Consider the following 26,602-nt stretch of genomic DNA (forward strand, 5'->3'; position numbering starts at 1 on the left):
TTTTGTTATTTGAGGACATTTTTTTTCAGCACAAGTAATGTTACATTCAATTAATTTTCTGTTACAAAAAGACCTATTCATTTTGCATTATATCATCTTTGATCAGTACCAAAGTACAAAGCGTTTTTATGTGCTTTTACATTTGTAAACACATAAAATTCTAAACAGACTTTCACAGAACAATAACATTAAATAGGTTTGTACCGTCTTTAAATAAAGAGGAAGTATATTTAAAAAACAAACAAAAATTGCTACAAGTAAACCTGCCTCAAAGGTTAAAGTCGGCCGTATTATTGCTTATAGAGCCTTGATAGTATTAATATTCCGGTTTCAGAAGGTATTCATTCTATAATAATCTTTGTATATGAAATTGTATATATAGCGTTTGCTTGCGTTGTCTGTGCATTGCTTGTATAATATAAAGGGAGTACATAGAATGGAACATTCCATTGGTTTCCATGGTGATTGTTCTACATTTAGAACATTGACCTAGAACTGTTTTTCTACATATACCCCATTGAGAGCAAAAGGCTTACAAACACTGGTAATGATGATAGCCACTAAGAGGTGACTCAATTTTGACTTGGCTCAGCTTTAGTTTAGTTTTGTTCAACCTTGATAAAAAATGTTTTTTTTGTTTTGCTTTTAAATATAACTGATAAAGCTAGTGTTATTGTAGCACTGAGATCATAAGGCCGCAAGTGATTTGAAATGTAAGTGGCAAAATTTAAAGGACCACTATAGTGCCAGGAAAACAAACTTGTTTTCCTGGCACCATAGGGTCATTAGGTCTCCCGCTGGGCTGAAGGGGCTAAAAATCCCTTCAGCCACTTACCTTTCCGGGCTACCTCGGCGCTGGGGAACTCTCCTCCTCCTGCCATCAGCTCAGAATGCGCATGCGCGGCAAGAGCCGCGCTCGCATTCAAACCGCCCATAGGAAAGCATTACTCAATGCTTTCCTATGGACGTCCAAGTCCTCTCACTGTGATTTTGACAGTGAGAATCGCGGAAGCGCCTTTAGCGGCTGTCAGTGAGACAACCACTAGAGGCTGGATTAACCCTCAGTGAAACATAGCAGTTTCTCTCATACTGCTATGTTTTCAGCTGCAGGGTTAAAACTAGAGTGACCTGGCACCCAGACCACTTCATTGAGCTGAAGTGGTCTGGGTGCCTAAAGTGGTCCTTTAAGCAAAAATAGCTGATCTGGAAAAATCTCGGGTTCATCTACTGGAACACTTTAGTCTAAATTTTGTCATTTGGATATCAATTTTCTGCAATTTGGAGTTTAATTAATAAACTATTGATTGGGAATTGAGAAGTAAAATTAACTTGTCACTTAGTCAGATAAGAGTTCCTAAAGACACCAGTATATTTAATTGTTGGCATACTTAATTGTTGCTAGAACAGTGACTGCCAAAATAATGAACATTGGTATTGTGGCAAGCTTATGCAAAGCATAATCGTATACATCATATATAACTAAATCCCTGTTATTTTTGCCTGTCAGGTGTTATTTTTTATTTTGTTATTTTTATTACATTTTGAGTGCTTTGAAGTTGGTGTTTAGTGAGTCACTATGCTGGATCCACCTATTTATAAAACTCACATCTGTTCCAGCTCTGAGGGCAAGCTCTCCCTGTAGCCCGATCCTCCTCGCCCTCGCTGGAAGCAGAGTGTGGCCAAAAAAGGGCAGGACTCAGTTCAGGATGTGGGCAATATTGAGGGAGGGCATTCTGCCATTGCATGCTGGGCATGCTGCTGTCAGGTGTCCAATATGAACAGAATTAACATCATTAATAGAAGCCACCTTGAACCTCATGTTCTATGGTGGCTATTGGCTAATAACTCGCCAATGATGCTTCCTTAGGAGTTACTCCTCCGGGAGCAGAAGGGTCAAATGCCTTATGTGCAAGATTTCAAAACACTGCAAATACATACACCAGGCACTATGACTTCTTTTAATCACCTATGTTGTCATAGATTAACTCCTTAATATCGTTCCTCCTCTCAGTGGCGTCACTAGGGTTGGTGTCACCCGGTGCCATAACTCATGTTGTCATCCTAACCCCTCTTAGTAACGTATGTTTCTTGTTTTTTTATGTGCAGTGATGTGCAAAGTACATAAATGTATCACAGACCATTCTCTGTGTTTTAGTGTGGCATGTATGAGATGTGTGTGTGTTTGGCTGGGTGTGTAGGGGTTGATGAGTGTGATATGCGTGGGATGTATGCGTGGTTGGATACATCTGCTATGAGTGTGGCTGGGTGAGTGTGAATGTGTATAGTTGCTATCTAGGAGAACGCAGAGTGTGATTGTGTATGGTGGCTATGTGTGGGAAGCTGTGTGTGATTGTGTGTGTGGGGGCTGTGTGTTTGTAATAAAAAAAAAATGTTAATTGAGTAATGGTAATTCTTATCTGTTGCTTCATTTGCACACATTATAATATTTTTAATATGTGCTATTTTTCAGTGACAAAACTGTTTTATATTGTAACAACACTTAAATATATCTCAAAGAGTCATACAAACAAAGATACAAAAATTTGTACAAGCTCACATACACATACATACAGACACATAGTCATAAAAACACAAGCAATTTCATACATACACCGTCATACACACACACAAACCTATAAAGACTCATATACGCACTCATGCGGTCACCTAGTCATTCAGACACACATGCAAACACACACTCATACAGCCACAGTCATAACATACATACATATACAGACAGTCACACAGACACACATACAAATGCTCATCCAGACACAATCATACAATAATTCATACAGACATATACATACACCCATGCTGATACATTGTCATACAGTAACATGCACACATTCATACAGACACACAAACACACATGGAAGTTAAGGCAGGACCCAGAGGTGCACTTTAATGTTTGGTGAGTGTGTGACAATAATTTATTATATATAGTGTTTTGGTCTAATCAATACCAGTGATGGCAATGTCTAAGTGTCTTAAGTCTTCCTAATTAATCACAGTAGCTTGAGTGACAGGCTTAGACACTGTCACTAGTATTGCTCAGCCTAAAATTGTATATATAATACTATATACATTGTTATCCTATTCCAGATTAATTCACACTGGCAGTATGCGACATCTGATGTGAGAATGTGCAATATTTTATAATATAGATATAGTTTGTTACAATAGTGCTACTTATAATGTTTTTTTGTTTTGTTTTTTTTTTGTGGGTTTTTTTAATCAACACGGACTGTGACATGTGGGGAAAATTAGGTTAAAGGAATATCATTGATAACTATGTTCCTATGATTTGTGTTTTTGTAAAATGATACAATAATATAAAGCACGTCAAATTAATTTGTTGTTCCTTTTATTTTTAGGTGAAAAGGTCCTATCAATATGGGGAAACAGAATAGCAAACTACGTCCTGAGGTCATGCAAGATTTACTAGAAAGCACAGACTTTACAGAACACGAGATCCAGGAGTGGTACAAAGGATTCTTGAGAGACTGTCCAAGTGGTCACTTAACGATGGAGGAGTTTAAGAAAATATATGGGAACTTTTTCCCTTACGGGGACGCTTCCAAGTTCGCAGAACATGTATTCCGCACTTTTGATGCCAATGGTGATGGAACAATTGATTTTAGAGAATTTATTATAGCTTTGAGTGTAACCTCCAGGGGAAAATTGGAGCAGAAGTTGAAATGGGCATTCAGCATGTACGACCTGGATGGTAATGGCTACATCAGTAAATCAGAAATGTTGGAAATCGTACAAGTAAGTGCCCCATGATATTTTATTTTCCAATTTTGGGCTAATGAAAGTGTTAATTTACACACAACCGAGAATATATAAGTTGCTCAACAAAACGAATACAAATTTATATATATATATATACAGTTCATTAAGGTTCTGCACTCCAGCTTTCCAAGTAATTCCTTGCCCGGTGCTCAGCTGCACAGCATGCAGAATAGTGAAAAAAGCCAGCACTCAAGGACTTCGTAGAAAAAAATCTCATGCAGTTTAATCCAATACAGTCAACGTTTCAGTTCATATTCATGAACGTTCCTCAGGACATAAAATATTTTATGTTTATTAGTTTTTCTACTAAGTCCTTGAGTGCTGGTTTTTTTCACTATTATATATATATATATATATATATATATATTTTTATTTTTTTTTGCTTGACCTTTTTATGTGTGCTGTAATAGAAGTTCGAGGAGCAGGATCTGATCACAGCAAGTTGTGGTGACTTTGTAACAGCTTTTAACATTTAGCCGAAAATAGCTGCTTTGTTTGCCCCGCTATTTTACAATGTGCAAATATTTAAATCTGCAAATAAATATCTCTTCTGGTACCGGAAGACTTAGATACTTTGCATGCATACTATTTATCTACCCCGTCAGGTTTAACGTACATTATTGATTGACAGAAAGGGAATGGGTATAAATGATGTATATGAAAAGGGTTCCATAGCATATATTGGCAGATATATTTCACCTTATGAAAATTCTACTGGCTAAGTACAAATAAACATGCAATTATTGCATCCATGGTGCTGTATTTATAGAATAATGCAGAACATGGGACTTTTTTTTAACAAACTGACCCTATGACACTTGAATCTATTAAATGAATACTATAAACATCAAAACAACTTAAGTTTAATTAAGCAGTTTTGGTGTGTAGATCATGCCATTGCAGTCTCACTGCTCTAGTGTCTGCTATTAATAGAGCAGGAGATAAGAAATGCTAAATTAAACAGACTGTGCAATAAAGGAAGTGTAAATATTAGATCTATGTCTACAGGAAGTGTTTAGGAAGACTGTACAAGTCACATGCAGGGAAGTTTAACTAGGACTGTATAAACAAAGTGGCAGAGAATTGAGCAGTGAGACAACGTGATCTATACACCAAAACTGCTTAATTAAGCTAAAGTTGTTTCAGAACCTGTAGTGTCCTTTTAATTCTTTTTACAACCAGCCGTATTGGCTTTTATTTTATTTTTATTTTTTGCTATCTTGTCGGGTTTGGATTTGATGTTGTATGCAGTTATGTTTGTTAAAATTTAAATAAAAATTTGATTTTTTTTGTTAAAGGGAACAATTCACACTTCTTTATACAGATATCCTGCCCCTTCTTAACTAGGAATTATACATACAACTGAAAGACCTGTTAATGTTACCGGTAACATAATGACATAATGAATATATTATGAATATATAATAATAATTTTTTAAAAGCCTGATTCCACATCAAAAAGTTAAGTAAATCAGATGCAGAGTTTGAATTTTTTACAGAGTTTATATCAAAGCCCTTGACACATTTACAGCATATAATTTCTCTCATTTGATTTTATATTTGGTATGTTTGACAAATGCCGAGACGTCCCCCGTACATTCACACGCACTCGCATACTGCCATGCTTGAGCTGTTAGTGTTTTTCCAGCGCAGAGACTAATGCTAGCTTCACTGAATAATTCTTTCACCTTTATTTGTATAGCTGTCCTTTCATTAACTACTGGGTATTTCATTACTCTTGGCCGCTTGTTTGAGAATAAATTACACCTAATCTGGAACCAGTGCCGCGTAGCAATATGACTGGCACAGTGCTCAAGTGACCCATTGTGCCTCCCAGCAGTGTCCGCTATGAACTCACAAATACATTTCAGTGCTGCTCAAAAATTCAATAGTACTTTTGAAAAAGACATTATGAAAAGGACTCGCTGTGCTTCAAAAATAAAATGGAACCTATTGGGATGGCTGTCTTAGATTGGAACTGCTAGTGACTGTTACATTTAAACTATCCCACGGTGTGCTTTCCACAAAGCAAAAAAGCCAATTGCTCTAGGGTTCTTAGCCCACCGCGCACTTCCTTTGGTAGGAAATTTTAATTTAAATGTCCTCTTGTAAAGTACAGTTCCAGTTCCAAGCCACTCTGTTTGCATTGTCTGATAAACCTTGCTATAAGATCTACTTTTCTATGTTGTTCTCCCTATAGTACCTGTTACTGTTTTATAGCTCTTTATTTTTTTATTTTTTTTTAAGTGTTTGTTTATTAAAGGGATAATAATTAATTCAATGCTTTCCTATGCGGTAGTCCTAATGCAAGTGCCGTACATACAAATTAGGTCAGCTGACGTCGGGGAGGAGGAGCGGAGGCACAGCCTAACCTAGGTAATGCCCGGAGGCGTGCAAGCGAGGGGGGCACTATAGGTTACTATAGTGCTAGAAAAAAAAACTGTATTAGATGGATAATCTAATGTGGTTTCAGGAGTGGTATATACCTTTAAATGTTAAAATAACATGCAGCAATGCTATAATGACATGATCTGTCTTAAATGATCAAAATAAATGCAATATCAGTGTGCTTAATAACAATGAGTCCAATAGTATGAGAAATGTCTCTACATGGATACAGTTGTATCACTTGAAATAAAAGTTTTACACAGTCCGTGTAAAACTTTTATTTCAAGTGATACAATTGTATCCATGTAGAGACATTTCTCATACTATTGGACTCATTGTTATTAAGCACACTGATATTGCATTTATTTTGATCATTTAAGACAGATCATGTCATTATAGCATTGCTGCATGTTATTTAACATTTAAAGGTATATACCACTCCTGAAACCACATTAGATTATCCATCTAATACAGTTTTTTTTTATTGCATCTATAAGGATTTTTTAGTGGAGTCCTTTTTTTCAGTTGAGGGGTTAACCTTTTAGTGTGTTTTATTCTCTTTACCCTAGGTCAATTTTTTTGGACCTTATCCTTTTGTTTTCATACTATAGTGCTAGGATTACAACCAAAATCAGGACCTTTGGGAGACCTGTGTAGATTATGCCCCTGCAGTCTCTGCTAAATTCTCTACCATTAATTTAGAATTTCTTATATTCATCTCTATAACAGCCTACTAGAGCCTTCAGGAGCCTCCTGTGTGCGATTGAAGTTCAATAACAGAGCAGGAGACATAAATACTCACATAAACATATTGTGAGGCCAGTGATCTAATGTAAAAATTAAAACATTTTTCTCATATAGGCTGTGTCAGTAACAGCTAAGGCTGCAAAAATAGAAATAAAGTGATTTAAATCCTAAATGGCAGGGAACTGAGCAGTGCAACTGCTGGGACATGATCTATAAACCAAAATAGTTTCATTAAGCTAAAGTTGTTTTTGTGTATAGAGTATCCATTTAAAGTTGAACCAAGCAAGAGAACTTCTGAACTAAACACATTGTGCTGTAAAAAATGGGGAGGTGTGGCTAAGGCTGCATGAACAAAGTGATTTAACTCCTAAATGGCAGAGAATGAAGCAGTGAGACTGCATCAGCATAATCCATACAACTAAACTGCTTTGTTACGCTGTTGTTTTGGTGCTTACAGTATTTCTTTTTTACTTTTATAGACTGGCAATCTCATTACAGCAAACAAACATTCAGAGGGGTCAGATATAGTAAGGCAGGAAGGAAATGGATGTATGTGAGCTTATGTGAAAATGTAATGCTCAGCCACAGAACCCAAAGACATCTACAAAAACATTACACTCATAATAGCATGTTCTATGTAGACATATGCATTTGTGTTTTCTTTTTTTGCCGCCTAAAATGTATTTTATATTTGCCTCTTACTACCAGGATACTACCAGGATACTACATTAGCGACCTGTCATTCTATTAAATTAAATAAGCATTTCAAAGAATATACAGAAAAGGTCACAACTTGCCCAAGCTGCAGATGTCATAGGAATACTGCTACTGGTTTAGATTGTAAGTTCTTATGGTTCTGTGTCTATCTGGCAGTCATCTCAGTAACTGATAGATTTGTACACAGCTGCATGCTAACACAGACCCACAACTCCTGCATTTCTTGTGAAGCTGGGCACAGCTGACAGCTGGGAAAATCTTACTGAATTATATAGATATGCTGTTGGCTTCAGTATTTTAGGTATTTAATGCTTGAAACAGCAATAATAGGGTACATGTCATACAGCGAATCAGCAAAATTCAGACACATAATTATCACTTTTTGTTACTCTTTAACAAAATATAACACACTATATTGTTACATTGGCACCTGTCATGGGTTGGGATATTGTAGGGATAATTTTGGGACAGAATTAGGCAGCAAGTAAACAGTCAGTTCTTAAATTTCATGTTTTGGAAGCAGGAAGAATAGGCAACTAAAAAGATCTGAGTGACTGTGACCAAATAGGGCCAAAAAGTGATGGCTAGATGACTGGGTCAGAGTGTCTCCAACATGGCAAATCTTGTGGGATGATCCCTGTATGCAGTGGTTATTACCTACCAAAAGTGGTGCAAGGAAGGACAAGTGAACCAACGTCCGGGTCATGGGCGCACAAAGCTCATTGATGCAAGTAGGGAGTGAAGGTTAGCCCATACGGCTTAATCATACAGAAGAGCTACTGTAGCTCAAATTTCTGAAAAACTTAACCATGATAGAAAGGTGTAAGAACACATAGTGCATCGCAGTTTGCTGCGTATGGGGCTACGTAACCGCAGACTGGTCAAAGTGCCCGTAATGACCCTCTGCCCACAGTTGAAAGCATCTTCAATGGGGACGTGAGCGTCAGAACTGGACCATGAAGCAATGGAACAAGATTTCCTGGTCTGATGAATTACATTATCTTTTAGATAAGATGGATGGCCGAGGGGAATTTATGTGGATGTTACTTTGACACGTACCATCTACCTAGAGATTATTGCAGACCACGTACACCTGTTCATGGCAATTGTGTGCCTTGATGGCAGTAACCTCTTTCAACAGGAAAAAGCACCTTGACACACTGCAAAACAATGTTCAGGAATGGATTCAGGAAAGGAATAGCAACACGACAGAGTTCAAGGTGTTGCCTTCGCCTTCAAATTCCCTAGATTTCAATATGACTGAGCATCTGTGGGATGTTCTGGGACAACAAATCCAATCCATGGAGGCCCCACTTTGCAATTTTACTTGAAGGATCTGCTGCTAATCTCTTGGTGCCAGATACCACAGGAGGTCTTCTGGAGACCAGGTCTCAACGCATCAGAGCTGTTTTGGCAGCACAAGGGGCAACTACACTATCTTAGGCAGTTGGTTTTAATGTTGTCTGATCAGTGAACGTTAATGTGATTATTACTGCTGTAGTGATGTAATCACAGTAACACACATCCACTGCAAAGCTCATTATCTACTGCATCATTTTTTTACCAAGCTCCATGACTGCAATTCTCATCTCAAAACCTTCTACAACACTCCATGATTCTACTTCTACAAACTCAAAAGAGGAATCCTTCTCAAAAATCTTAGGGCTTCACTGTTCATTTCCTAATTTCCAGAACTCTATTTTCCAATTCTTTACGCTAGTATTCAATGCATTCTACAACCTGGCATATTCCAATTACGTTTCACTCATCCCCTACCTTATTATACTCATGTACTCCTAGGCAGCCCTCTTCTAACATTCAACAACCCTTATCTTGCATCCATAACCTGTTATCTTTCCTAGTTTGGCTAGTTCTCCTACTGAGATTATGGACAGTCAAGTGCATTGGTGTGGGTAATGGATAACGGATGTGTCATTATGCTTGATAGGAGCATTGCAGTGTGTGTGTGTGTGTGTATTTAAAATGTTGAAACATGTTTATTAAGTTATTGATTTTGCTGTGTTCTATTGTAGTTAGTGCTTATTGGTCATGTAATTGGTATAATTGATTATTAAAGAGTCATTAGTTAATGTTGCAAGCACTAAAATGAAACTTTGGGGTATTGGCTATACATTAGAAAACTTCTGGGCTTGTTTCTTGCCATGTTCTTCGAGGTGCTAATAAGCTAGGTTTTTAATGGTCCTGTTAAAAAGTTAATAAATCCTCTCGTAAGGGCTGAGACTAGACTGTTTTAATGCAAGGTATATGGCCGATGTGTCACAGATCTGATAATAGTATTGTGATGTTGGAATGAAAGTATCAGAGCTGTGATATTGTGACTGCTTTGACATTGTTATCAGCAAATCGACAACTGTTAACACGTATCTAAGTATTGTATCTCGGCCCTACTGTAAAATAAAAAAAAATGTCCCTTAATAATCATGATGCTTTTTCTAAGCTGTATCTTGATGCTCACAAAATGTCCTTTAATTTAGCTTTTCAGATTCTTTTCAGACAAAATTCTTGTACAGCTTTTGTTCTCTTGTATCTGCTGTTTACTAATGATCAAACAATCTTTGCTTCCTGATTGCAGTTCAAGAACTATATTTTTCTAATATATTTAAGGAAAATGTGCCCTTTTCAATTGTGTGATTATTTTCTTGTAAATTTAGAAGCTGTGTTTTGTTTTTTTGTTTTTTCAAACTATGTTGTTTCCAAAAACATCATACATTTAAATAACATTGTATAGTACAAATGGTGGATTCCCCTGAAAAAGTGTTAATTTTGTACATGAAATGTCTACATTAAGATAACAAGCTTCATCATCATGTTACTGCCTGTCTAAAGTGATTTCCAAAAGCAATTTAATCATGATAACATTTTGCAGTAAACAATCAGTTCATTTGAATCTTTAACTGAAAGCTATAGAGAACTATTTTAATACTAAACTCCAGTCAAATACCTTTAAAGGGATACACTAAGCACCAAAACAACTTTATCCTAATGAAGCAGTTTTGGTGTATAGATCGTGCGACTGCAGTCTCACTGCTCAATCCTCTGCCATTTTAGGAGTTATCACTTTTTGTCTCATTGATTCAGCTCTAGTCATATGGCATTTTGGCGATGACTCGCACACAATACATGACAAAATGGTTTTATTTTCAATCAGATGTGATAGCATGATGTGTTTACTTTAGAAGTTTTTATCTCTGGTAATTGAACTTTAATCACACAAAGGAGGCTCTCCTACACGCTCTAGCAGTCTATTAACAGAGCAGCAGATTTAAAAAATCAGCAACTTTAAAATAAACAGACTGTGCAGTAAAGGAAGTTTTAACATTAGATATCTCTTTACAGGAAATGTGTAGGTAGACTGTGTAGGTCACATGCAGGGCAGGTGTGGCTACAGCTGCATAAACAAAGTAACTCTTAAATGGTAGGGCAATGAGCAGTGAGATTGCAGGGACATGATTTATACATCAAAGCTGCATCGTTAAGCTAAGGTTGTTTTGGTGCTTATTGTCCCTTTAATCAATGCTATAGGTATAGAATTCTACACAATAATATCTCATTAATGCACCCAGGATGATATCTGCTGTCTTCAAATAGGAAGCACACACACAGGCTATAGAAGTGTTTTGAGTTTGCTTGAATTGTTATATATATTTTCATTATGTGGCACAATGCAAAGGATCTGCTCACGAAATTCTAGCACTGTACATTGGGTGTGTGGAGTTAAGAATATTGGTGCCAGAGAAATGAACATTTGATCCCTCCCCATGTTTTTAACAGTATATATAGCCAAAGATACATCTGACATTTTTGTTTACTTACAAGCCTATTGAAGGCATTTATGTAATTTTTGTAATTGAAACAGTCTTTTAGAGATGGACTACATTCTATTAATTTGAGTCAAAGAACTCAGCAGCTCTGTGATACACTTCAACATATCAAAACATCTGTGAGACACTTGAGGGATTCAATGCCCGCAGTAATGCAACATGAACAATTAAAGGAACACTATAGTCACCTAAATTACTTTAGCTAAATAAAGCAGTTTTAGTGTATAGATCATTCCCCTGCAATTTCACTGCTCAATTCACTGTCATTTAGGAGTTAAATCACTTTGTTTCTGTTTATGCAGCCCTAGCCACACCTCCCCTGGCTATGATTGACAGAGCCTGCATGGAAAACAAAAACTGGTTTCACTTTCAAACAGATGTAATTTACCTTAAATAATTGTATCTCAATCTCTAAATTGAACTTTAATCACACACAGGAGGCTCGTGCAGAGTCTAGCAAGCTATTAACATAGCAGGGGCTAAGAAAATCTTAATAAAACAGAACTTGCAATAAAGAAAGCCTAAATAGGGCTCTCTTTACAGGAAGTGTTTATGGAAGGCTGTGCAAATCACATGCAGGGAGGTGTGACTAGGGTTCATAAACAAAGGGATTTAACTCCTAAATGGCAGAGGATTGAGCAGTGGGGCTGCAGGGGCATGCTCTATACACCAAAACTGCTTCATTAAGCTAAAGTTGTTCAGGTGACTATAGTGTCCCTTTAACTTTTCAACTTTTAGGAATATTTTTTTAGTAATGCAGCATAGATATGTCTGAAGTCCCAATCTCCCTCCTCTGTATCTGGTCATCCATGGTGTTGACGTAGTCCTGATTTGATTTTCCTGTTCTATGGATGTTTCTAAAAATCACATGGAACAGTATGACAAAAACACAAATTCTTCTCAACACCCAAAGTCCCGGCCCGCCTCTCCTCCTTAGCACTGGTAATGCAGAAACAATACTATTTTATTTTACACTGAAGCACAATAGTAGGGTGGTATAGACCTATAGCATCATAACCACTACAATGAGCTCTTGTGGCTTTGAGTGCTCCTTTAAATTAACTTTACAATACATTATGAAAACAAATGCTACCATTCTATTGGTATAGTTCTGAGAAACACACATAGGCACCAAATATGTCTAGCTGCTATAAAAGTGGGTCAGCAGGAAAGAAAAACAAATTATAGGGTTGATCTGTGCTATTCAAACAAAAAAAAATGACATTCTTAAAGAGCAACACTTGAGGGACCAAACACTTATTGGCAGCATTTGATTGGCTAAAAAGGGGAGGACTTCAAATACAATAGCAAATTGTTCTGTGAGTATGTAACACACTCGTAACAAAATAAGTGTCTCATCTGAGGAGTTATTTATTTATTTTTGTTATTTTCGCTCTGCAGGCAATCTATAAGATGGTTTCATCTGTAATGAAAATGCCCGAGGATGAGTCAACACCAGAAAAAAGAACTGAGAAAATCTTTCGGCAAATGGATACCAACAGAGACGGTACGTGTCTATCACGAAGACTGCAGTGACAGTACAGACTTGGATAGAATAAATGCTAAATATTTACCCATGGATGATTCAGATTAAGACCCGCTTTTAATATTTTTGGATAAACTTTTAAAATAATTTAAAAAATTTTTTTTCAAATATAGCACTGACATTTAAAAGCAAAGACAGTGAACACTCTATCTGCATTATGCAGCCTATAAATATCTGTATAATTCCATCATTTTGTGTAATTACTGTACATTAAGACGGATAGATTTAATTGAAGCAAGTCATTACTATGTAAGCAACATTCCTGATATGTCACCTGTCACTAAGCTTTTTATTATTGTCATAATCTACTCAAACGTTCTTCTTCTAAATAGGTCTAATTTTATCTAATTTTTGGACTGAAATAGTTCCATTAAACATTTAATGGAAACTTTAAGCACCATAACCATTGTCCTTTATTGTAGTGGTTATGGTACAAGGAGCTTTAGGTATAATCTATCTGGTTTTTGTCATGCTCTTTGAACCTTAAGCCTTAAACTCACTCTTTGATTTCACCGAGATAATGAGCTATTTCAGTTCTTTATTTTACAACCAAATGTGAACACAGAGTTTACACAATAAACTGTATGGTAATCAGGGCCGTCTTTAGCGCGGGGCAAACGGGGCAGCTGCCCCGGGCCCAGTTGCTCCTGGGGGGCCCCTGAGCAGCTGCCCCGTGGGCCCCGCGATTTGAGCAGCCCCCATCTACCCGGCCCGCCAACTAAAGATCCCCCCTGGGTGGACCATGCACCCGGGCCACCCGGTAAGCATGTGTGTGCAGGGGCCCGGTCGGGCGCTGTGACGCTTAAACAGCGTGAGCGGGCCCCTTCCTGTACCGGCTGGGAGGAAGTGAGTGCCGCGCGTCACTTCCTCCCACCGGAGATAAGAGCCGCGCGGGAGGAGAAAGGCAGGAGGAGGGGAGTTCCAGAGGAGAACTCCCATCTGCCTCAGCCTGCCACTGGACCCCAGGGAAACCACCTCCAGGAAAAGGTAAGAACCTGGAGGGTGGCTAAATGTGTGTGTGTGTGTGTCAGTAGTATGTCTGTGTGTGTCAGTATGTCTGTGTGTGTATGTCAGTGTCTGTGTGTCAGTATGTTTGTGTGTGTGTGTGTGTGTCAGTATGTCTGTGTATGTCAGTGTCTGTGTGTGTGTCAGTATGTTTGTGTGTGTGTGTGTCAGTATGTCTGTGTGTGTATGTCAGTATATCTGTGTGTGTATGTCAGTGTCTGAGTGTGTGTGTGTCAGTATGTCTGTGTGTGTATGTCAGTATCTCTGTGTGTGTGTCAGTATGTCAGTATGTGTGTGTGTATGTCAGTATGTCTGTGTGTGTGTGTGTATGTCTGTGTGTGTGTGTGTATGTCTGTGTGTGTGTGTGTGTGTGTCAGTGTGTGTATGTCTGTGTGTGTGTGTGTGTGTCAGTGTGTGTATGTCAGTATGTGTGTGTGTGTGTGTGTGTGTGTATGTCAGTATGTCTGTGTGTGTGTGTCAGTATGTGTGTCATTATGTTTGTGTGTGTGTATGTCAGTGTGTGTGTGCCAGCATGCCTGTCGGTGTGTATGTTAGTATGCCTTGTGTGTCAGTATCCCTGTGTGTGTCAGTATCCCTGTGTGTGTGTGTGTCAGTATCCCTGTGTGTGTGTGTCAGAATGTCTGTGTGTGTGTGTGTCAGAATGTCTGTGTGTGTCAATACATCTGTCTGTCTGTGTTTCAGTATATCTGTCTGTGTGTGTTTCAGTATATCTGTCTGTGTGTGCTTCAGTATATCTGTCAGTGTATGTGTATGTGTGTGTCAGTATGTCTGAATGTATATTAGTATATATTTGTGTGTCAGTATGTATCTGCGAATGTTTTAATATATCTGTCTGTGTGTGTTTCAGTATATCTGTCAGTGTATGTGTATGTGTGTGTCAGTATGTCTGAATGTATATAAGTATATATTTGTGTGTCAGTGTATGTGTGTCAGTATGTATCTGCGAATGTTTTAATATATCTGTCTGTGTGTGTGTATGTGTCAGAAGGTCTGTCAGTGTGATTGGGGGTTGGGCGTAATTGGGGGGGGGGGGCAGGGCCTAGGGGGCCCAAGAAAATGCTTTGCCCAGGGTCCTATTCATATTATAGACGGCCCTGATGGTAATGGTTTTGATGGGTTGAGTGTACCTTTAAATTTGTGTGTGTTGTTAAAGGAACGCTGTAGTTTGTATTTGTGTCCTACCCTCCAAAGCCTTTTACTACTATTGTAGCGGTTATGGTGCTGAAGTGTCCTTTTAATGTCAAGGTTCTATCTGAATCTCAAATACATGTTATACAACTACAGCACATTTGTCGGGTTTTTTGTTTTGTTTGTTTCTTACAGAGTAAGACGGTTTAACTGGCAACATTTTAATCCATTAATTATTGACATAACATTACTTATTTATATAGTTGATTAGAAAAGCTCAAATTAGTTTGATAAGCTGACAAATACTGTTACTGTGGGTATCACACGGCCCAAAAGTTTGCAATCTTCCCCTTAAAATACAAATATGATCTGTAACAGTTGTTCCCCTTTATACTGACTGCCAGGGGCCTCGATCATCATAGTGCAGTGTTGCATGCGAGATTGGGGCAACTTCCTTTTTGTTTCTTTAACAAAGCGTGACTATATTTTGTGAGTGACCCACTGCACCGAGATAATAATCCCAGTAACCACGGCTACTGATATACAAAGCAACTCTGTTGTGTTAGATAAGGAAAATCAACTAGTGAGTTAAATTTCACTTTTGTCAGTCGGATAATGGAAAATTTACATGAAAATCGTAAATCAGAAATTTGATTTAATCAAATATACTTACATATTTTTTAATATAGTGGGCTCTGGTCCTAATTTAGAAACTAGCTGCATTAGAATGTCAGAATTTGCATAAAGCATGTACACTCTTGATTTAAATTAGGCCAAGTCTGTGACACCTGTCTTTAATAACAATAAATGTTTAGCCCTTGCATGTTGAACTGTAACGTGCCCATAGAAGTCTCCGCTAATGAGCATGGTCCTGAGACATAGAGCTATCCAGATTCTCCTCCCAGAACTTTGCCAAAAAGTAACATTTAAATTAGGCAAAAAATAAACCTTAAATCCATTTTTTGAAGATAGGAGGGCGTTCAATTACCACAGAGGATGCAGTATTCCAAACACATTTCTTGTTCAGGGAAATAAAATAATAAATAGCATAATATATATAATGGAGAAATCCATTAACACAAATATCAGATGGCTTTTATGTCCTAATTAAATAATGAGTTTCATTATAAGTTATAAAACCCAGGAGGTGAGACGACTTTAAAAGGGGGTTACTGTAATAAATGAACAGGCTGCTGAAAAAGAGGAAATCTATTGGATCTGCATCTCATCCCATGTATCACCACATTCACCGTCACGGGTCACAAACTGATCTCATGTAGGTTCAATGCACAGAAGATACTGAAATCGAAGTGATTCATTTCACTTTTTTAATCCGTGTAGACGTGTCCAATGAAAGGATCTGAAATGGTGCTTTAAAAAAAATGTCTCTTATGTAGCAACCAGTTATTGATTTAGTTACTTGATGAAAAAGAAACCAATATTTTAAGATGTAAATTAAGGAATTGAAACAGTGAGATGTGGATACACAAGTTCATTAATGCAGATGTGATACTTTTACTGAGCCTGTGTGTGTGTGTGTTGTATTTCTAAGTGTGTGTAGGGGATTCTCATTGTGAGTGTATTGTGAGGTTCATTGAGAAGTGTCGGGGAACCATGAGGGAGCTCTTAAAGTGGTCTGCACCCAATAGAAGTGCTGACTACAAAATTTGAAGTGATCTCACTCTCTCAAGGATGATCCTTCGCAGCCAGAACCGGAGCTCCAGCCACAGACAAGGGGCCCTGTCTGAGCCGGGCCCTAGGCGACTGCCTATGCTGTTTAATGGATAATCTGGCTCTGTACTTTGGGGGTCATTTTCAAACTAAACCTCTCCCAAGTGACAATTCCTCTTGAAAATTGGAAGAAGCCCAAGGACCAATGTAACACCTTCCATAAATCAGAACTTCTCTGTTCAGACATGGCTTACAAGAGCCTATTTTACATGTATGATGCCATTATGTTGTGTTGCATGAAGAAGAATAGAATACAGACAGTGGTCTATGGAAGATCCATAGATCCTATAGAAGAGCCTGTGAGAAGGAATAGAGATCTTCTTGTGCATGTATAGATTGATGCAATAGGCTTTTACTGAGCATGAGAACATTATGGTCATCAGTCCTCACTCGTTCTGGCTTGAGAAAAAGACGAGGCAGTAGAGAACTTCATAATATTCAAGTTTTACCATAATATTCAAGTTTTACCATGTCAAATTGCATACATAATGTGCGCCTTTGAACCGACAGGGAGATCTTCACAGAGAAAGTGTTGTAGTCTGTACCAATATCCGGTACAAATCACTTTAAGGGCACCCTCGCAGTCCCTCTGCGCTTCTTGATGACCCCGTGTGTGGAACCACAAGGGCACTCTTCAAGATGTCGGTTTAATGACCTTCACCAGCAGTATTTATGGTGTGACTACATGTTGGCTGGTCAGATTAACATAGGGGCTAATGGAGCTGCTTTGTGTACAGGGAATAACGTATGGGAGTATTTGGAGAGATATAGGGTAACAAAACTTGTATGGATTGTGTGACTATAAATTAGTTCAGGTAAGCCTAACTTGCACTGTGCAAATTCTCTTACTGCTCCGGTTTCTATAACAATGTAGCATTTCCCCTTAATTTTAGAATCACAACTACTACTTTTCCTCTGCCCCAGGCTGCTTAGCAGTAGAATCAGCCCGCTGTTAAGAAGGAAAGGAGAGGATTGGAAAAGTGAATGCTGTGGGACACTAGGGAACTGTCCCCAGAAAGCGTTAATCAAGTGCATAATTAGACGCATTCGTGTCAAGCTCAGGGTGCTTAAACAACGCTGTCTGCATAGTCTGCTCATAATTGGCCAGGTCTGCGTGACTTGCAGCCAGCCTGGAATGCACTTACGCAAGTCTGACCTTCCAATTATTTGGGCAGTCCCATTGCTTCTCTGGGTGGCTCCACCCCCTTTGGGCAGAGTCATTTACGTGATTTTCATCACTGGCCCACCTCCTTTTACCCCACTCAACGGCATTCTGCTTCACAGTTGCTATGGGTTTGGTTGAGAGATGATCGCAAGAGATTAGCATAGGGTATGTTTATTCTTATAAATGCATCCTGTGTTTCCTCCAGCACCACATCCATATGATACTTGGGGGAGGTCTGACTGTTTTATTGTTTTCTGTCAATATGATTCTGTAATTAAGCCCATCGTAATTGTCAGCACCAGGCCCAATGGACTCTTAATCCGGCCCTGCTCTTACCTCTGAAAGTTTGTGGGTTGCCAGGTGCAGTATTGACTAAATCTTACATGTGGGTGCAGAGATATTCCCCCAGCCACATTCACCATCCACTGAAGTGCTATTGTCTTCGGAGTCCTGAATAACATGGCTCCCAATAGCTTTTTTTATATTATGACACACACAGACACCGTAAACATACATAATTGCACACATTATTAGTTACACACAATACTCATTAAACATACAAATGCAGTCAGTGCAAATATATGCTTTATAGAAACACATTCCATTTATTCAGGGTGGGACACAATTCAGAGTAGTATCTGACAGGTAAATAACTTGTTATATCAATTATTTGTTGCAGGTACGTATTATAATTAAGTCTTGGGAGACTCATCATGGGTAATTTCACAAGGAACAATGAGTAAAAATAGTGGAATTTTTTGGGTGTGAGAAATTGGGATATGATGGAACATTTTTTACGTGCTGTTATGGAAAATTGCCAATACTGTGAGGACCATAATGGACCTCCTGATACAACACTTCAGTGATCAGATGATTTCAAGAAATACACTGATTAATTGGCCGCAACGTTTGACGTACCTTTCAGTTCCCGATTACTTGCTTTGGGGATACCTAAACAAAGGTTTTGTGAACAAACTGAGCAGCTCAAGGGGAATATCTGTGCATAAATTCAAACGTTCGAGCCTAAAACATTAACTGATGTTATGAACAATGCAATCGAAAGAGCCCGACTTTGCCAGGCAGAAAATGAAGCCCATTTAAAAGATGTCATCTTCCACAAACCTTCATACATTAGGCATTCATTGTATGTAATATCATGAAATTGGTTCATTAAAAAAAATAGTTATTGACTTCCCCAACCATACTCTGAAATTTGGCTCACCCTGTACATACTGTGGAGCCACAAGTATGTAACTGCTTGGTACAAATGTGTGTTGTTTTAGATAATGGAATGAAGACACCACTCCACACATAAAAATGCTTTCACAGGGATTTTACCTATTAAAAACTGAATTGCAATGAATTCAAAAATAAAATTGCAAAATTTAGGTTAAAATAGCCAAGCTGTGACTTTAGCTGAGTTAGAGATCAAATATCTCCCTGCACTGCTTGTACAGATCACTTTAAAGGGACTCTATAGTCACCATATAAAAGCAAGAAAGACAGGTCCCCCAGCCTTCCTTCTTGCTTTTATATGAACTTTCATTAATTAAAAAAAAAAATTCGGTGGTTTTATATTAAAAACTTACCTCCGTTCCAGCGCCGAGCTCCCCGCTAGGCCGCGCCCCCTTTTTCGTCAAAATGACGAAATCGCGGGGCCCAATGGGACGGCTTCGCGCTGGACCAATCGCGTTCTTCATAGAGCGGCATTGAATGCCGCCCTATGAAGAACCTGAGCGCTTTACCGCGCATGTGCGCGGAATGCGCGTTCGCGAGCTGAGCTGTCTGACTGACAGCTCAGCTCGCTTTCTAAAATTATCAATAAGGGGGGGGACCTACTGTCCCCCCCCCGGCCCCCACCCCTGTGCGGCGGGTGGGGGCCCTAAAATTATCAATGGGGGGGGACCTACTGCCCCCCCCGGCCCCCACCCCTGAGCGGCGGGTGGGGGCCCTAAAATTATCAATAAGGGGGGGGACCTACTGTCCCCCCCCCGGCCCCCACCCCTGTGCGGCGGGTGGGGGCCCTAAAATTATCAATGAGGGGGGGACCTACTGTCCCCCCCCGGCCCCCACCCCTGAGCGGCGGGTGGGGGCCCTACAATTATCAATAAGGGGGGGGACCTACTGTCCCCCCCCGGCCCCCACCCCTGTGCGGCGGGTGGGGGCCCTACAATTATCAATAAGGGGGGGGACCTACTGTCCCCCCCCCGGCCCCCACCCCTGAGCGGCGGGTGGGGGCCCTAAAATTATCAATGAGGGGGGGACCTACTGTCCCCCCCCGGCCCCCACCCCTGAGCGGCGGGTGGGGGCCCTACAATTATCAATAAGGGGGGGGACCTACTGTCCCCCCCCGGCCCCCACCCCTGTGCGGCGGGTGGGGGCCCTACAATTATCAATAAGGGGGGGGACCTACTGTCCCCCCCCGGCCCCCACCCCTGAGCGGCGGGTGGGGGCCCTACAATTATCAATAAGGGGGGACCTACTGTCCCCCCCCGGCCCCCACCCCTGTGCGGCGGGTGGGGGCCCTAAAATTATCAATAAGGGGGGGGACCTACTGTCCCCCCCCGGCCCCCACCCCTGTGCGGCGGGTGGGGGCCCTAAAATTATCAATGAGGGGGGGGACCTACTGTCCCCCCCCCCGGCCCCCACCCCTGAGCGGCGGGTGGGGGCCCTACAATTATCAATAAGGGGGGGACCTACTGTCCCCCCCCCGGCCCCCACCCCTGTGCGGCGGGTGGGGGCCCTAAAATTATCAATGAGGGGGGGGACCTACTGTCCCCCCCGGCCCCCACCCCTGAGCGGAGGGTGGGGGCCCTAAAATGATCAATAAGGGGGGGGACCTATTGTCCCCCCCCGGCCCCCACCCCTGAGCGGTGGGTGGGGGCCCTAAATACAAAGGGGGGGGACCCTAGTTAACCCTCCCCCCCCAAAAAAAAAATATCTCCCTACCTACCCCCCTCACCCTAAAAATAATGAGGGGGGACCATTAACTAAAAACCTGTAAAAAAGAAAAAATGAGATAAAATCAACTTACCATTCGATGTTTTCTTTCTTCTAAAATCTTCTTTCTTCAGCCCCAAAAAAGGCCAAATAAAAATCCATAATAACCGACGCAATTAAAAAAAAAAAAAAAAAAAACGAGCGCAAAAAAAAATAATCCATCTTCACCCATGGAGGGCTCCGCGCAGACTGAGCTCCGCAGGGTGGGGAAGGCTTATAAAGCCTTGCCCCGCCCTGCAATTAGGCTAAGAACACTCTGATTGGTGGGTTTGAGCCAATCAGAGTGCTCTTTGTCATTTTACAAGCGTGGGAAAGTTCTTTGGAATTTTCCCACGCTTGTAAAATGACACAGAGCACTGTGATTGGATGGATTTCAAGCCATCCAATCACAGTGCTCTGTGTCATTTTACAAGCGTGGGAAAGTTCTTTGGAATTTTCCCACGCTTGTAAAATGACACAGAGCACTGTGATTGGATGGATTTCAAGCCATCCAATCACAGTGCTCTTTGTCATTTTACAAGCGTGGGAAAGTTCTTTGGAATTTCCCCACGCTTGTAAAATGACACAGAGCACTGTGATTGGATGGGTTTCAAGCCATCCAATCACAGTGCTCTGTGTCATTTTACAAGCGTGGGAAAATTCCAAAGAACTTTCCCACGCTTGTAAAATGACACAGAGCACTGTGATTGGATGGCTTGAAATCCATCCAATCACAGTGCTCTGTGTCATTTTACAAGCGTGGGGAAATTCCAAAGAACTTTCCCACGCTTGTAAAATGACAAAGAGCACTCTGATTGGTTTAAACCCACCAATCAGAGTGTTCTTAGCCTAATTGCAGGGCGGGGCAAGGCTTTATAAGCCTTCCCCACCCTGCGGAGCTCAGTCTGCGCGGAGCCCTCCATGGGTGAAGATGGATTATTTTTTTTGCGCTCGTTTTTTTTTTTTTTTTTTTTTTTTAATTGCGTCGGTTATTATGGATTTTTATTTGGCCTTTTTTGGGCTGAAGAAAGAAGATTTTAGAAGAAAGAAAACATCGAATGGTAAGTTTTTTTTATCTCTTTTTATTTATTTTTTTTTTACAGGTTTTTAGTTAATGTTCCCCCCCTCATTATTTTTAGGGTGAGGGGGGTAGGTAGGGAGATAATTTTTTTTTTGGGGGGGGAGGGTTAACTAGGGTCCCCCCCCCCTTTGTATTTAGGGCCCCCACCCACCGCTCAGGGGTGGGGGCCGGGGGGGACAGTAGGTCCCCCCCTTATTGATCATTTTAGGGCCCCCACCCGCCGCTCAGGGGTGGGGGCCGGGGGGGGACAGTAGGTCCCCCCCTTATTGATAATTTTAGGGCCCCCACCCGCCGCACAGGGGTGGGGGCCGGGGGGGACAGTAGGTCCCCCCCTTATTGATAATTTTAGGGCCCCCACCCGCCGCACAGGGGTGGGGGCCGGGGGGGGACAGTAGGTCCCCCCCTTATCGATAATTTTAGGGCCCCCACCCGCCGCACAGGGGTGGGGGCCAGGGGGGGACAGTAGGTCCCCCCCTTATTGATAATTTTAGGGCCCCCACCCGCCGCACAGGGGTGGGGGCCGGGGGGGGACAGTAGGTCCCCCCCTTATTGATAATTTTAGGGCCCCCACCCGCCGCACAGGGGTGGGGGCCGGGGGGGGACAGTAGGTCCCCCCCTTATCGATAATTTTAGGGCCCCCACCCACCGCTCAGGGGTGGGGGCCGGGGATAATTTTAGGGCCCCCACCCGCCGCACAGGGGTGGGGGCCGGGGGGGGGGACAGTAGGTCCCCCCCCTTATTGATAATTTTAGGGCCCCCACCCACCGCTCAGGGGTGGGGGCCGGGGGGGGACAATAGGTCCCCCCCTTATTGATAATTTTAGGGCCCCCACCCGCCGCACAGGGGTGGGGGCCGGGGGGGGGGACAGTAGTTCTCCCCCCTTATTGATAATTTTAGGGCCCCCACCCACCGCTCAGGGGTGGGGGCCGGGGGGGGACAATAGGTCCCCCCCTTATTGATAATTTTAGGGCCCCCACCCGCCGCACAGGGGTGGGGGCCGGGGGGGGGGGGCAGTAGTTCTCCCCCCTTATTGATAATTTTAGGGCCCCCACCCGCCGCACAGCGGTGGGGGCCGGGGGGGGGAAGGAGAGTAGGTCTCCCCCCCCCCCCCCCTTCAACCACTATTGTGGACAGTAATCGTCCCTGTGGGTTCGGGCTTCAGCTGTCAGCTGAAGCTGAAGCTGTCAGCTGAAGCCACGCCCACAGCAGTGCTGACAGGCTGTCAGCACACAAAGCGCGTTCACAGTGCTTTGTGTGCTGATAGCCCGTCTGATGCATTCACCCAGAATGCATCGGACGGGAGGCCTTTTTAGGGCCTCTGAACTCGGAAGTCCCTCTGGTGGCCGTCTGATTGACTGCAACAAGAGGTGTTCCAAGCTTCCAATGTAAACACTGCATTTTCTCAGAAAATACAGTGCTTACAAGAAAAAGGCTCCGGGTAGCTGTAGCACTCACCTGAACAACCTCATTAAGCTGAAGTTGTTCAGGTGACTATAGTGTCCCTGTAAGGGCGCTTTTGTGGCCCTCTGACACTTCTTGATAAATCAGAGTGCTGGAACCGGGAGGGCACTCTTAAAGTGATCTGCTCTATTGGTGCGGTTCACAAAGCTCCCCCGCTGGACCACCAGGTATCAAGCTCACACTCCACTGAAACACCAAGGAAGGTAACCAGGAGTGGGGGAAGAACATACACACACAACACTCAGATTCACCTACACACACACACAATACAACCAGCACACAACTCTCAACAAGCGCACACACAGACACACTTAGGCTCCCACCCATACAGCCCTCACCCTTCTCTGCACATTCTCACACACAACACTCAGCTACCACACACACAACACTCACAACAACCTTAATCCAGCACTAAATATTTCTCTCGTGAGCCTCCTGATTTTAGCTGGAACACAGAACAATTGCTGTGATTGTGCATGGACACCAGGGGTTTATTTGTTAATCTGTCAATGATGGAATGTTGACAAGTGGATTACAAATTTTAGGTCAGATTAGCCAATTTGGCGAATATCTCCAATTTGCAAATTTTGGCCTTTACATTATTAAAAAAAAAAAGTAAGATCTTGGCGATCTCGGATCTCCTTTCTCAGTAGTCATTTTTACTGTTACAGCAATGTAATTATCAGAAATAAAAATAACCCCCCCAAAATAATCAAACCATGTCTAGTCCTTAAACTCAGCTTGAAACTTCTGTGTGAATCGTGTAGGGGTGATTTGGTTATTAACGCTATATCTCTATCAACCCTGTCTAGGCACTCATTAATCCATTTGTAATAGTGTGTGACCTTAACAAACTGATGAAGCTTATCAGGCAACCAAACTGTCTGACGCACAGGATTATATACACACATTGAATCACAATGGTAACATCAACAAAAGTCAAATAGAAGTGTAAAAATCATTGCCAACAAAGTGTAAATGGCTCTTGTCCAATACTGTTTACGTTCGAGACATAAGTATGACAAATCTGCTTCTTTGCTCAGCAATGCAGAGCAAAATATTTTCCTATTAAGTGACCCATCCAAGAGGGTAAATGTGTCTTTATCTCTGTCTGCAAGTATGTGTAGGGTTGCTGCTTGCAGTGGGTTGTGTCTTTGGGTGCATGGGATTTTGATGTTTGAGTTGTATTTGTGCTAGTATGTGGTGTTTGAGGAGTGCATGTATGTGTATGAGTGTCAGTTTGTGTGTGGTGACTGTGTGTACGAGTGTAACAGTGTGTGCATGAGGATGACTGTAGCAATATGACATGGTGATTGTGGCTGAGTGAGTATGACAGGGTGACTCGTAGGGGGTAGTCTGTGTGTAGGATGATGTGTGTCTGAGAAAAATAAACTCAGACTATATTGCAATTTCGTTTTTTTGTATTTATTTTATTCTTGCCACCCTCCTTCATATCTTTTGGGCATGGAGAATGTCAAGGTCCATTTTCTTGGCAATCCAGTGGGCTCTATGGTGGTTCAGGTAGGTCTGCACCTCAAGCTCAGTGCAGACCTCTCTGAATGCTCCTTTCTGCTCTGTGACTGGGAGGGAGCATTGACAGAGAGCTGCTCCCAGCCGGAGATGCAGATTTGCACTGTGGGCAGCTCAGGATCCGGCTATAAATGTAGCTCTTTCTCTGCTTTCTTGGCAGCAATTGCAATAAATGTATTTATTTTGCAAAACATTTTTCTCTGGAAATAGTGTATCAATGATTCCTGGGTATCAGAACATTCGTGTATACACTATTCCTGTAGTTAATGGGTTAATATATATAATAATATAACAACTCTGAGTGATATACTGGATATAATGAAGATAAATTGTTGTACTTTTCCATTTTAATAATGAAAGCTAACTATTATTTTGTTTATCAGCTTTTAAATAGACACGCTTATTTGTGAACGTAAAATATAATCTGATTGATTACGAGCATTATTGTGTTTTTATACTTTTACTAGATTGTTCTAATGGTACTTCCCATGGTGTTTGCAATTTGCCATCTCTGAAAGGATTTACAATTAACTCTGATAATCTTAATCATATATGAAAATCGCTGTAGAAGTTCTTAGAATAATTCACTATAGGAAATGTAGATGCGTGAAAAAGTTCCACTCTCTGCATCTTAATAATTGTATTTATGGAGTTAACATTTCTTATTAAAAACACCTCACCTAGGCACAAATAATGGGGGTTTAGTTACAGTGTATGATCATACATTGCATAAGCCTGCCACACCGTCAATGTACCGCCATTCTGTGCAGGTCCTACTCTACTCTACTCTATATCTACAAAAATGCCGGCACTCCAAGATCTTCATTCTGGGAGGCTCTTTTTTTTTTTTTTTTTGTGGCAAATTCCAGCAAGTCAACGTTTCAGTCCCTCTAGGGAACTTTCATCAGGACATATGTCTATAGCAATTAACTCTACCAGTCGTAACCGTAATGACACAGTGGTATTTATTGTTCAATGTGAAAAAGAAAAATTGAATTTATTATACAGTTTGTTTTTCCATTAACCTAGCTGACACTCTCGGCTTGTAAATGAAACCGCCAGGAACATTCACTGTCAGGCTGTGTGTCTCCTATAAAGTGATTTGTATCACGTTTACGCTTTACTAGGACCAGTCGAAGCTCATTGCCGATCTGACAGATGGGCAGCAATGCTGTTACAATGTCACTGTCCTATCACCTGAAAGATGGCTCACTACCTGTATACTGCATTGAGTCCTTTTGTTGGTCCTGTCCATGGAAGTCCTTCATAGGCTTACCTAGTTTTACTTTGGAAAGCTATTCAATTCATTATCTCTTATTGGATGATTTATTTCTTTTAATAATGCATTTTAAGTTATTTATGTTTTGTCACATTCTCTTTAAGATTTATATATATTACGAATTTCCATCTTGTTTGCACATAGCCTCTGTGGTAGGCTCACATGATTAGCAGAAAAGAACAAT

General features: G+C 41.1%; 1 protein-coding gene across 1 annotated transcript in view; it reads left to right on the forward strand.

Moving 5' to 3' along the window:
- The window catches only part of NCALD (neurocalcin delta), a 124,950-nt gene that overhangs the window by 91,974 nt on the left and 6,374 nt on the right, over nucleotides 1-26,602 (forward strand). Inside the window, exons 2-3 of the mRNA XM_063451194.1 lie at nucleotides 3,378-3,774; nucleotides 12,894-12,999. Coding sequence (XP_063307264.1) covers nucleotides 3,397-3,774; nucleotides 12,894-12,999 — 484 coding nt within the window. The 5' untranslated portion in view covers nucleotides 3,378-3,396. The remainder of the gene's footprint in view (nucleotides 1-3,377; nucleotides 3,775-12,893; nucleotides 13,000-26,602) is intronic.

This window comes from Pelobates fuscus, chromosome 4 (assembly GCF_036172605.1).
Source record: "Pelobates fuscus isolate aPelFus1 chromosome 4, aPelFus1.pri, whole genome shotgun sequence".
NCBI classification, from domain to species: Eukaryota; Metazoa; Chordata; class Amphibia; order Anura; family Pelobatidae; genus Pelobates; species Pelobates fuscus.